Here is a 13,407-nt window from a genome sequence, read left to right on the forward strand (position 1 = left end):
TTGAATGAGTGATTATTTATGTGTTTTGAGGAGTATCAGTGTGATGGTTATAAGAGTATCTCTTTTTCAACCTTGCCAGGAACCACTTTGATACTGTTCTTCATGAATGACTTTTCAAATATTGAATCCCCTGTGAATGGGTTAGGCCTTTTGTGACATTGTCAATCTTATCATCAGTTGGGATGCTTTGGCTGCAAGGAACACTTAACTGGCCCTACAAAGATAACTCAGTCTGTTCTCTTGAATAACAAATGAAGGCCCTGGACCAGGCAAGTTCTGTTCTCTCTGCCCTGCCATCACCAGATAGCAGCAAAGTGGCTGTAGTCATTGCAGGCATCATGCCCAGACATGGCAGAATCCAGAGGCAGGAAGATGGGGAGTCTTCAGTTCCTCCAGTTCCTATTTAAGAATAAGAGGTGCTCGCTTCGGCAGTACATATACTAAAATTGGAATGATACAGAGAAGATTAGCATGGCCCCTGCGCAGGATGACATGCAAATGGATGAAGCATTCCATATTTTTAGAAATTGAGTAATTGTTAAGCAAATCTGTACACAAAAATAAAACTATAAAAATAACCTATATCTAATTGTGAATTAAAAAAGAACAAGAAAATTTTCCTCTAAGCCCCCATCTCAGTGGCAGGAAATCAGTCATGTGCCCTGTCTAAACCTACCATTTGCAAGGGGAATGAGACCACCGTGATTGACTTGGGCCTGTGTTAGTTTGCTTAGTATATTCAGGCAACTGTAGCGAAACACCACATAGTGGGTAGATTATAAATAACAGAAATTTATTTCTAATGGTTCTGGAGGCTGGAAGTCTAAGATCAAGATGCTCTCAGATACAGTATCTGGTGAGGGCCTACTTCCTGGTTCATAGATTTATCTTCTGGCTGTGTGCTCACATGGCAGAAGGGACAAGAGAGCTTTCTTGGGCTGCTTTTATAAGGACACTGATTCCATTTATGAGGGCTCCACCCTTAAGACCTAATCACCTCCAAAGGCTCCACCTTCTAACACCATTAACTTGGAGTTAGTGGATTCAGATATTAGCAGGCTTCCATGATAGACTGAGTGTCTTTAAACAACAGAAATTTATCTTCTCAGAGTTTTGGAGGCTGGAAAGTCCAAGATCAAGGTGCCAGCTGGGTTGGTTTGTGGCTAGACTTTTCTCCTTGGCTTGCAGACCCATCTTCTCACTGTGTTTTCCCCTGATCTTCTCATCTGTGCATGTGTGTCCCTAGCCTCTCTTCCTCTTCCTGTAAGGACAGCAGTCCTATTGGATTAGGGCTGCACCCTTATGACCTCACCTGGTATTAATTAACTCCTTTAAAAACCTTATCTCCGAACAGTCACATTGCAGGTTAGGGCTTCAACATATGAATGGAGGGAACATAATTTACTTCAGAACAGAACCCAACCTGATTTTTGTTGGACAAAGACAGAAATCTGAATAAAATAAGGGTTCTGGGGTGTTCACTCACTTTAATTATTCAGGGACACCCAGGACATGGAAGGACACAGCTGAAAAGAGTGGAATTGCACTAAAAAAGACTCATTTTATTTTTTGATGTCCAGGCCAGACTTAGGTACAAATCTCATTTCTGCCACTTAGTAGGAAGTGGCTCAACCCAGCTGAGTTTTGGCTTCCTCATCTGTAAAGTAGGGATAACAGACGGTCTCAAAGGCCATTGGGAAGAGTGAATGGGAAAAGACATACAAAGCACTCCAGTGAAAGTGAAAGTCGCTCAGTTGTGTCTGACTCTTTGTGACCCCCTGGACTATATACAGTCCATGGAATTCTCCAGGCCAGAATATTGGATTGGGTAACCTACCCCTTCTCCAGGGGATCTTCCCAACCCAGGAATTGAACTGGGGTCTCCTGCATTGCAGGCGGATTCTTTACCCATTGAGCTACCAGAGAAGCCCGGTGCCTCATGCTGGGTGCCTGGTGAGTGCTCAGTGTCAAGGCTGTTGTTATCAGCTCTTTTGTCTTGGGATTGACCTTGTCTGTGCCGTTTGAAACTTTCCCCAAACCACTGCGCTATGGGATACTTTTTTCTATTGATTTTCTTAACAACAAGAGCTCTTTTAAAGATGCATAATTGTCTTAAGATAGCTCTAAAGCCATTAATAGTATTCCAATGAGTAAAACATTTATTTTCTTTTGGGGGAAAAAAATGCTTCAAAATGCACTTGAGAGGAATTGTAGTGAAGAGCATGGCCTTTGATGCCAGACTTCCCAGCTCACATCAGACCCACCATAACTAGCCATGTCATCGTGGCCCAGCCACGTCACTGTTCAGTAGCTTGGTTTCTCATCTGTGAAATGGGAGAATTGAGAGCCTGCCCCATAGGGGTTGTGAGAAGTGGGAGCATGACTGTCAAGTGCTTCTCCCTGTGACTGGCCAGCACCAAGTACTGGCCTAGTGTTTGTTATTCATTTTACTTAGAATTCTACAGACACCTCATGAAAGGGGAGGAACACTGGGGGTCTAGAAGAGGTGGAAAGTGAAAGTGAAAATTGCTCAGTTGTGTCCGACACTCTGCAACCCCATGGACTATACAGTCCATGGAATTCTCCAGGCCAGAATATTGGAGTGGATAAGCTGTTCCCTTCTCCAGGGGGGTCTTAGGAGAGGTGGGGAGTAAAGCAAATTTCATTCTCACTGGTACCCTAGAGCATGGGTGGTACCACTCTCATTGTCCTGTAGGAATCTGCAGGTGACATGGTACCAGCTGTATCATCTGCCTACAGGTGAAGAAAAGTAGTTGGTGAGACTGGATTTGAACCCAGCGGTGTGTGAGACCAGGGCCGTAGCTCTTACCCATTATACTAAATGCCATAAGAATGAGCTTGTTTTCTCCTCCATCCTCCCCATCCTGCCAAGCACTGAGAATTATAGAAAAGGGTATGTAAATGACCACATTTATTTTAAAGTGTTACTTTGCAAATCTGCTCATGAGAAGTGTTACTTTAGATCCCCCAACTTGATGGTTTTTATTATTTTTTTTTTACTTAGGCTCTGTTAACAGAGATGATGGAGAGATGTAAGAAGCTAGGAAACAAGTAAGTATTTTGAAATTCATAAAGCCTGTGTTTGAAAATGGAGTCAGTTGCTTTTTTTTTGAGCTTGGCATGCTTGCATGGGCAAGAGGCCTACAGGGCGGCAGGACAGCACCGGACCTCACGAATGCTGCAGTCCAGTTGCCTGGCTTCTGATTTTGGCTCCACTCTTTCTTAGCTGTATGACCTTCGGTCACTTGCTTTGACCTTTCTGTGTCTCCATCTCTTCATCTGTAAAATGGGTATAATAGCAGTGCTTTCCCTGTGGGGTTGTGATAAGTGATAAAGTCAGGATAAACTGGAATTCTTGTCTTCTAGGCATAAGAGGTTTCTCCTCCACTTTCCTTTCAGTGGTAGGTGAGGAGCCTGGAGTGGGGTTTGTTCGCCGCTATATCCCTAGGTCCTGGAACGGTGCTTTTCATAAGAGACGTGGATATATATTTGCAGCCTGGATCAGTATTGTTATTTAATGTTTAATTTTATTAGTGCACTGAAGGCTCCCTCCATTTCTTCTGTTTAAATGGATTTGATTACTTTCTTATTTACTATCCATCCATTGATCTGTGCACCCATTGACTCATCCATCCACCCATCTTCCATTCTTCCAGCCAATTGAATATTTATCAAGCTCTGAATATGCACAAAACACTGTGTTAGTCTCTAGAGGTTGCCTTTTTACTGCAATCTTTTTTTTTTTACCCCCAGTGCTACCATTAAAGGGCTGTCAGTCATCTTTTCTAACAGCATACATCCTAAAATGAAAGCGACTTTCTTAAAGGGAAGCTCTGCTGACGTGGGGCATATGTGTCTTGCAGTGCCTTGCTGTTGAACTCTGTGATGTCGGCTTTCCGGGCCGAGTTCATTGCTACAAGGTCCATGGATTTTATTGGCATGATTAAGGAGTGTGACGAGTCCGGTTTCCCCAAGGTAGGCTCTTGACTTAATGCTTGGTGGAGAACAGATAGGCGGTGTTTGCCTGACAGCTCTCCAGGCAGAGGGAGTCTGGTGTCGGGGACAGCTTGAAAAACTTTGTCTAGGAGAATAGTATGGCCCACAGATTTTACCAGTATGCAGAGCCAGCTCTTTGTTCCGACCTTCTCAGTCTAACTTGCTTAAGTTTGTGGTAGAACTTCAGAAAATGGTTGTTGGAATATTAACCTTGAGATAGGCCAACTATGACAGCCTTTTCCTTTATTTTCTTAAGTTACTCTGTTTTTGAATCTCTGAGATGGTAATGTTTGCTATATTTCTTAGCATCTCCTTTTTCGCTCCCTGGGGTTAAACTTGGCCTTGGCTGATCCTCCTGAGAGTGATCGACTTCAGATTCTCAATGAAGCTTGGAAAGTTATCACTAAATTGAAGAATCCACAGGTGGGTGACAGTTTACACCTTGTATTGACTGCTTTGTGCCCAAGTAATGTAGTATGCTCTTTCTTTTAAAAAATTTCTCTTTCAACTAATCATCCTTATTTTTTTTAAAAGAAATCTTCTTTTAATTGTATTGTTTGACAACCTATAATGGAGAACTTAAAACTTCAAAGATGTATTTCTTGATTTTTGTGTCCCTATTATGTCTTACTCTTGTGGCCTTAGATTAGCAAGAAGTATAAAATTATGAATACTTGAAACTTGAAAAGACCCATAGCTCTGCAAAGAGCATTCTAAGTGCAGCAGTCTATAGCATAGTTGACCCTTGAACAACATGGGTTTGGACTGCACAGATCCACTTACATGTGGATTTTTTTTTTCAGTGGTAAATACCTTGACACTATATAACCTTTGGTTGGTTAAATCCACAGAAGCGACATTTCAAATACAGAGGAATCATGGATACAGAAGGCTGACTATAAGTTATACATAATTTTTGACTGCATAGAGGGTCAGTGTCCCTAAATCCTGTGTTGTTTAAAGGTCAAGTTGTATTTGGATTGGAAAAAAACAGTTTATTGAGATAACTCTAAATTGAAGATCAGCAGTTAAACCGGTAATTAGCAAAAGGGAGTTCCAGTTTCCATCCCTTGAATGGACAGCGGAAGCATCTTTCTTCCCATACTTCTGACATGGAAAGTCTTAGGAAGGTGAACCAACTGATTTTAGTTGCTGTAATGCATGTAGTGCTGGTCATCATTTTGCAGGTTTGGGTTTTATGCCTCACTTCCTTTTAGGAAGCATGCCAGCAATTTATGTGGATGCCATTAGGGGATGGTATTGGCTGTCTTTGTGGCCAAACTTCACCGTACTCTGCACTCTGTCCTACGTCCTTGTTCATTTAGCTTGTTGTAACAGCATGTAATAGACTGTGTGGCTTCTATACAATAGAAATTTATTTCTCACAGATCTGGAGGCTAGAAGTACAAAATCAGGGGGCCAGCATGGTTGGTTGGAGAAGGAAATGGCAAGCCACTCCAGGATTGTTGCCTGGGAAATTCTGTGGACAGAGGAACCTGGTGGGCTACAGTCCATGTAGTTGCAAAGAGTCAGATATGATGCGCGCATCAACACCAACAAAGCATGGTTGGGTTCTGGTGAGGATCCTCTTCCAGGATGCAGACTGCCAGCCAGCTTCTCCTTCTCACACGGCAGAAAGAGGGAGGAAGACCACTCTAGGGTCTCTTTTACAAGGGCACTAATTCCATTCACAGGGTCTCCACCCTCATGACCTAACCACTGCTCAAAACCCTCACCTCCTAATATCATCGCATCAAGGGCTAAGAGTTCAACATATACGTTCTAGGGGGATACAGACATTCAGACTGTACCACAACGAGTAAGTGAATGTGGATGTAGCATTTGATTGGATCATTTATTGAGAAGGAACTACTGAAATGAACCCAGTTATAAACCCTTGCTGGGGACTTTGCTGGTGGTCCAGTGGCTAAGACTGTGTGCTCCCAATGTGGGGGGCCCAGGTTTGATCCTTGGTCAGGGAACTAAATCCCACATTCTGCAATTAAAAGATCCACATGCTGCAACTAAGACCTGGTCAAATAAATACATTTTAAAATAAGCCCTTGTTAATCACCACATTTATGAAAGTGCATTAAGAACAGTGGTATAATTTAGGAAAATTAGGAGCTTATTTACAAAATTGTCTACCTATGTTGTGCTCAGTCAGTTATGCCTGACTCTTTGCCCCATGGAGTATAGCCTGCCAGGCTCTTTTGTTCGTGGAATTTTCCAGGCGAGAATACTGGAGTGGGTTGCCATTTCCTATACCTATGTTCAGCAGAATCCTTGCTGAACTCCAGCTATTGAAATTCTCTGTTTAACCTAACTGATTGGCTAATGAAAACAGCTTATTTAGGATATTTAAGTTAAAAACCTCTGGGCCTCTGGTTCCTGTACTTCAGGACTTCAAAGCAACCTTGCATCAAAAGCTCATAATAACAATTTTCTCCAGTCTTTAACTTCATACTCTCCTCATTAAGTCCTTCTTAGCATTCCCGTTAGACCTTAGAATATTCCTGCCTTTTCTTGTGTGAATGAGAGTGTTTTCTCCCCTCCCCTTTCTTTTTTCTTTTCTGTGGAGTGTCAGAACAGAAGAGGTATCCTCGCAGATTCTATTTTTCCTTTGTTTTTTCTTGGCCGCGCCTTGTGACACGTGGGATCTTAGTTCCTTGACCAGAGTTTGAACGCATGGCCCCTGCATTGGGAGCATGGAGTCTTAACCACTGGACTGCCAGGGAAGTCCGGATTCTATTTTTCCTTGGCCCTTTTTTCCCATTTGCATGTTTTCTGGAGCAGACAGCCTTACTAAGTTGGTCATCACTGTTTCCATAGCCATCTCATTATCTTTTCTATTTGAATCTAACACATCCTTTTTTACCTAAAACCTTTGTGCTTTCTTAACCCTTTTACAACATATATGCATCTCCCCTTTCTAGGACAAATGGTTTCTTTTTAAAGGCAGGAGACCTGTTTTTTCTCAGGACATTCAAGTGTCACATCTTAAACAATGCTTGAATTTGAACCAGATCCATGGTCCTTGAGACGTGATGAGGACTGTTCTCTCTGCTGCCCCGTGGCTCTCCCGTTCTCCAGGCGGGGCAGAGCTTCCCAGATTTCTGTTTTGGCCCAAGTAGTGATTCTGGAATGAAAGTCTAAATTAGTTTCAGGCAATTTATATTTTCTCATCTCACGTCTCAGGGGTAGAATTTATTAATGGGCCAGAGTTTTCTGTACATGACTCTTGAAATCACTATCAGTAGTTTCAGAGCCCTTAAGGAATTTGTGCATTATGAGTTTTGCCATAAGGTCAATTGTAAAGCCGTTTTTGCTTTTTCTTTGTAGGACTACATTAATTGTGCTGAAGTGTGGGTGGAGTACACCTGCAAGCATTTCACGGTATGTGTACTGTGGTATTGTCTTAGTGGTATTGTGTGCTGTGTATTTTTTTCATGTTCATAATTGTGAATAAGTCTAGCATAGACCTTTATGAATTTTGTGATGCTAATTATCCTTAATTTATGAAAATTGCACCCTTTATAGTATAATGTAATGAGGCATTAATATGTGAACTATAACAAAAAGCTTCACACTTACATGTAAGTTTGGGAAATACTGCTTTTACAGAGTTAAGCAGGTTGTTTTTTTCACCACAATACACCTTAGATGCTTATTGTTAACGTTCTTTGTGACTTTCCATGGAAGTCTAGTCAGCAGTGTTTCCCAAACATACTTGATTTGCTTGTAATTTAATTTTTTTCTAAGCAAACAAAGATGCTTCTTTCCCTAGGCCCAGACTAGAAGCCCAGTTTGGGAGATAGTGGTCTTGTCAATGAGCAGAGACTTTAGAAGCAGGTAGAAGTGGTTTCAAATCCTGTTGCCAGGTGTTTATTTTAATCAACTTTAAAAAATATTGAAGTTTAATCTACATGAAGAAAGCTTACACAAACAGTTAAGTTTGCTGTTCAGTGAATCTTCACTGATACACCCAGGGAATCATGGTCCAGATAAAGAAATAACTCCCCATCCCCACCCCAACCTGAAGCCCCCCATACTTCCCTCTCAGTCATTACCTTGGAAGTTGAACATAAACACCATCTGGCCTCTTAACTCCAGAAATGGGTTTTGCCTCATTTTGAGCATTATTGTAAATGTTAGTCTGTTAATTTTCTTTCTTTCATCCAGTTTTTGTTTTAATGAAACTTCTAGCATATGATGTCCGTTGTACTCATTACCCAGAAGTGACCAGCTTATGACAAATGTTGTTTCATTTGTGCCTTAACCCTTCTCCCCACCCCTGGATTATTTTGAAGCACAGCTTAATCGTCGTGTTTTACCAGTCACTATCTCAGTGTATAGCTCTGATGTAGAATTTCCTTTTCTGAAACAAAATCTTAATATATTATCCTAACCGAGAAAACTAATAATCTTTTAATACCACTGAAACTTGATAAATATTCAGATTTCCCCTAGCTGTCTCATAAGTTTTTCACACTTTGTTTGTTCAGTCAGGATTAAAATGGGATAGCACATACGTTGTAAAACACTTTAATTTGAGTCCTTTTAACCTTTAAGTTCCCTCTCTTCCCCTCTTTCTTTCCTTCCCTCCTTGTTCCTCTCCTTTTTTACTCTGTTATTTATTTACTGAAGAAATCAGGTCCTTTGTCCTATAGAGTTTCCCAGTCTGGACTGGCCAGAGGCATCCCTGTGGTGGTGTTAACATGTTCTTCTGCCTCCAGTGTTTCCTGTAAATCGGCTGTTAGTTCTGGAGACAGGAGACTTCATCAGCCTTGTATTCGACTTTCTGACACCATGGGTGCGGTGTGGTGCTTCTCCTGGAAGGCTCATGGTATCTGGTTGTTTCTCCATGACATGAGCGGCCACCAAAGTGCATTCATCTCATGGTTCATCATGGGTTACAAAATAGTGATTTTCAGAGTTATTATCATTTCTCCTGTATTTGTTAGCTGGAATATTTGTGTTGATATAAAGAGAAACTTTTCACGCCACATATTTGGTTACCCTGAGGTACAGTTTGTACAGAAAGGCAAGATGCTCATTTTTGTCCTTGTTACTTACTAGTTTTTAGAATGAGTCAATCCCTTAGCATCCCCAAAGGTGGCCAGTTAGTAGTAGTTGCTGTTGGTATCTTTAGGGACTCTTGGGTTGAAATACATTTGCTGTGTATCAATCTTTGCAGTTGTATTATTCTTACTGATGTTCAGTGGTCCCACCTTTATCCAGTGAGTGCTTTATTAGGTTGGCTTCTGAGTCCTGACATATTCTCTGTAGTCCTTGATACCTTCTTTGCTTTCTATATAAGGTGTCCCAGCCTCCCTTGTGCTTTCTTATCTCACATTTGGAATCAGCCCTTTCTCTAAGAAGCTTTGGTTCCTTACAGTGCCACTGTCAGATTTTTTTTTAGTGCTGTGACACTGGCTAAGCCATTTAACTTCTCTGAGCCTTAACGTCCTCATCTGTAAAATGGGGATAATGACGTCCATGCTGGGGAGTTTAATGAGCATTAACGAGTACATTCTGGCAGCTATTGAGATGGTGTCTGTGTGTGCCAGGCGTTTGACCTCTACGTGGCACAGCTTCATATTGACCTTGTCGTAAACTTCACTGTTCCAGTTATACAGACCGGGCATCAGCTTGCTTTCTCTGTAGAAGGCCACTATTCCTGTATTTGAGACTCTGTGGACCATGTGATCTCTGTTATGATACACGTGTCCATCACTGGCCCTGTACATAAAGCAGCCGTAGGCCATATATGAGTGAGTGTGACTGTGTTCTAGTAAGTTTCACTTAATGCACTCTGAAATTTGAAGCTCATATAATTTTCCTTGTCGCCAAATATTATTCTTTTAGTGTGAATGTAAGAATCATTCTTTGCTCCTGGGCTGAATGAAAACAGGCACCTGGGTGGGTTTAGGCTGTAGTTGGCTGGCCCCAATCCAGCTGACAGAAGTGCGGTACAGTGGGCGTCAGGTCACCCAGCCTGTAAAGGTCCAGCCAGCGCTCTTCTCACAGGGCCTTGCTGCTCTGCGCCGCACCCGTGGAGGGGCCCAGGATGGGTGGGCAGAACGTGGCATGTTGGGTTCACCAGCGCTCAGGGAAAGCTGGGACAGTAGTGCTCCAGAGCCTTGAGATCGGTGTTTCAGTCCTGACTTGGTGCAGACATAGCTGTCTTTAGGGCTGTGGTATGGGTGGAATTTTCCCTCTGACAATACTTGTAGCAGAGTAGTTGAAACTGTTCCCTGGAAGGTATGTGCAATACTCTGAAAATGTTAGTTCTTTTTACCAGAAAAATGGTCAGCAACTGTCATATGGTGTCTAATACAGGTCTGATTTTTTCCCCTCTTAGAAACGAGAGGTGAACACCGTTTTGGCCGATGTCATCAAGCACATGACTCCAGATCGTGCCTTTGAAGACTCCTATCCTCAGGTGACAGCTTTATATTTCTCATTTCCACATTGTTAGGAATTTTATTCTGTTGCATTAAATAAGTATTTTGCATGGGGGTCAGGCTGTCAAGTCAGGTAGTCCTGGGTTTGAGTCCTAACTTTGACATGTCCCAGCCATGTGTCCTTTAATCAGTTACTTTGTCTTGTTGTGCCTGAGTTTTCTCACCTGTAAAATGGGAAAAATAATAGTCCTCTCCACGTGGTTGTAAGAATTGAGTGAGGTGTGATGTGGGAGGTACCGTTGCTTGGCATGAGTAAGTAAGATGGCTATGTTCTTCAGTTAAGCTAGCCTTTTATTTGGAAATAAATTCAAACTTTATTGGGAAGTTAAAAGAACAGCTCAGAAAGCTCCCATTATTTTTTACCCAGATTCACTAACTGAGTATTTTCCATGTTTACTTTATCGTTATCATTGTATGTACACATATGTACACATATTCCTACATGTGTATGTAAAATTTTTTAAAACCAGTTGAGGGTAAATTGCATACATCATGCCATTTTTGCCTCTAAAGAGTTCAGTGAGTATTTCATAAGAACAAGGGCATCCTCCTTTATAACCACAGTTTAGTTTATCAACTTCAGGAAATTTAACATTAATATCTTACTTTTGCCTCTCCACAGTCCATATTCCAATTTTGTCAGTGGGTTCAGTGTCCTTAATAGCAGATTTTTGTTTCCCCTCTAGTACAGAATCCAGCTCAGGATCACTTACTGTAAAGTAACTTCAAACCTAATTAAGATTTTATTTTTTATTTGATAACATGATGTTCTGGCCCTTATTGCCTATGATTGGTTGGTGTCCTGACTCACTTAGTATAAGAAAATTAGTTCCATATTCTTGTCTAAATTTTAGAATTCTTATATTTTACTCATTTAAGAATTGTTCACCACTTGCTAATTAAAATGGCTCATTATTATAATTTACTGAGCAGCCACTAGCTATCTCTTGATGGAATGAAAAACGACATAGTTGCGCACAGCAGGCTTTTGGTCAGCACAGTAGAGTCAATAAAATGTGTAGAGAAGATAGGTCATGCTTTTGTGGGTGGTCAGGGTCTCGGGCTCATATGAAGGCTGATGTGCATTAAAATTTTAGTTGAGGAATTCCGATAAGACATTGACTGCCAGTGACCCAATTCACCGAAAACTTGAACATAATAGTTTTAATGCCGTTCATTCCTAAGAGACAAGGGAATTATACTACACTGTGATTCTGCTATATGCAAAAACAACTTATAAAAGATGCTCAGGAGATTCGGCTGAGCAGGCCGTCGTCTGCCGCCTCGGAGTTGCCTCCGCCGGCGCCGTCACCATAACCATGGCCAGTCAGTCGCAGGGCATCCAGCAGCTGCTCCAGGCGTAGAAACGGGCTGCCGAGAAGGTGTCCGAGGCCTGCAAGCGAAAGAACCGGAGGTTGAAGCAGGCCAAGGAAGCAGCCCAGGCTGAGATTGAACAGCACCGCCTGCAGAGGGAGAAGGCGTTCAAGGCCAAGGAAGCTGCGGCTCTGGGATCCCATGGCGGTTGCAGCACTGAAGGAGAGAAGGACACCCAGGAGAAGATGACCATCCTTCAGACCTACTTCCGGCAGAATAGGGATGAAGTCTTGGATAACCTCTTGGCCTTTGTCTGCGACATCCGGCCAGAAATCCATGAGAACTACCGCATAAATGGATAGAGGGAGAAGAAAAGTGCCTGTTCCGTGGATTGGCGTTTTGAATGTCTTCATGGAATGTGAGGTTTCATTTAGCAAGGCTTGAGTTATATCTTATGAAAAGGCATTAAATTATTTCTGTACATTATATAGTAGGTCCCTTCACTTTTTGCAGAATCGAAAACGTAGATTCTTTGTACAGGCTTAGAGCTTATCCAAAGATTGTATCTTTTTACCTCATATTTCTTAGAAATTTAGTGGATGTATGTTGTGTGTTTTCTATGCCTTTTCACTCAAGCAGCATATTATCAACACTGACTTTTTCTTTCTTAGATAGTTTTTAAAAACCCAATTTTCTTAAGAAAGAAAGGGAAAATGTTTTTTTCCCTAAATCTTTCTTGAAGGTCAGGGGCTTTATCTATGAAAAAGTAAATAGTTATTTGTGACCCACATGAAACAGCAGCCAGCCTTAAAATAGTCCTTTCCAGCCAAGGATTAGAATAAAGGGTCCTAGTGTTGGGCTGCTCTTAGTTTCTCTTATTCAAACTTACTAGATGGTAGAGTTCACTAACTTGTTACATGTTACTACTTGGTGTACTGATATTGTACTGATAATCACTGAAAAGTAAAGACTGTTGCGTTCCCTCCTCTCAAAAAAAAATAAAATAAAATAAAAGATGCCCAGGGGTCAGCCTATGTTCCAGACAGCTACCCATATTGGTTGTGAGCCCTTTGTCTTAAGCGGGGGCCACATCAGAAGAATCAAACTGCAAGAGTCTGTGAACAATTAGCTTACTCCAGGTCTAGGATAGGGAAGGTGCAGGGTGAACCTGAAACATCTTGTGCCAGGAAGTAAGGAATTGCTGCAGGCAGATGAAGTGAGCACAGGAGTACCTTTAAAGGGGCTGTCATGGGCCCAATTTGAACATCAAAGAAAGAAATACAATAACAGATTATAATCCACTGAGTAAAATATGAATGCAGGAGTTGGCCTTTATGATGAATAGGTAAATAAATAGATAGATGAGGGGTAAGGTGGATAGGGGTGCCATCAATGAAATGTGAAAGAGACGGTAGAGTTGAAAAATCTACACAATGTTTGCAGCCATCTCAGTAAAGACAAGAATCATTCTTCATCCTCAGGCAAGAATCATCAATGAGTGCTAAATCTGGAGGGGATGTTCGATGAGGAGCAGGATATTTTCATATCTCTTCCCGTAGAATGACTGTTAGTTGTAAGGGAAAAATAGTGACTCTATGTTGGAGAATTT

General features: G+C 41.6%; 1 protein-coding gene, 1 non-coding gene and 1 pseudogene across 3 annotated transcripts in view; all 3 read left to right on the forward strand.

Annotated features, from left to right (window-relative positions):
• Positions 1 to 13,407, forward strand: part of VPS35L (VPS35 endosomal protein sorting factor like) — a 141,194-nt gene that overhangs the window by 66,735 nt on the left and 61,052 nt on the right. For both annotated transcript variants that reach the window (XM_070460954.1, XM_070460955.1), the window contains 5 exons: positions 3,026 to 3,072; positions 3,885 to 3,996; positions 4,324 to 4,440; positions 7,360 to 7,413; positions 10,382 to 10,462. In XM_070460954.1, coding sequence (XP_070317055.1) covers positions 3,026 to 3,072; positions 3,885 to 3,996; positions 4,324 to 4,440; positions 7,360 to 7,413; positions 10,382 to 10,462 — 411 coding nt within the window. The remainder of the gene's footprint in view (positions 1 to 3,025; positions 3,073 to 3,884; positions 3,997 to 4,323; positions 4,441 to 7,359; positions 7,414 to 10,381; positions 10,463 to 13,407) is intronic.
• On the forward strand, positions 417 to 522 carry LOC139032917 (U6 spliceosomal RNA). Its single transcript, XR_011485555.1, has one exon. It is a non-coding gene; the product is annotated as a U6 spliceosomal RNA (small nuclear RNA).
• On the forward strand, positions 11,789 to 12,402 carry LOC110138423 (V-type proton ATPase subunit G 1 pseudogene; annotated as a pseudogene).

The sequence above is a fragment of the Odocoileus virginianus genome, chromosome 33 (genome assembly GCF_023699985.2).
Source record: "Odocoileus virginianus isolate 20LAN1187 ecotype Illinois chromosome 33, Ovbor_1.2, whole genome shotgun sequence".
NCBI lineage: Eukaryota > Metazoa > Chordata > Mammalia > Artiodactyla > Cervidae > Odocoileus > Odocoileus virginianus.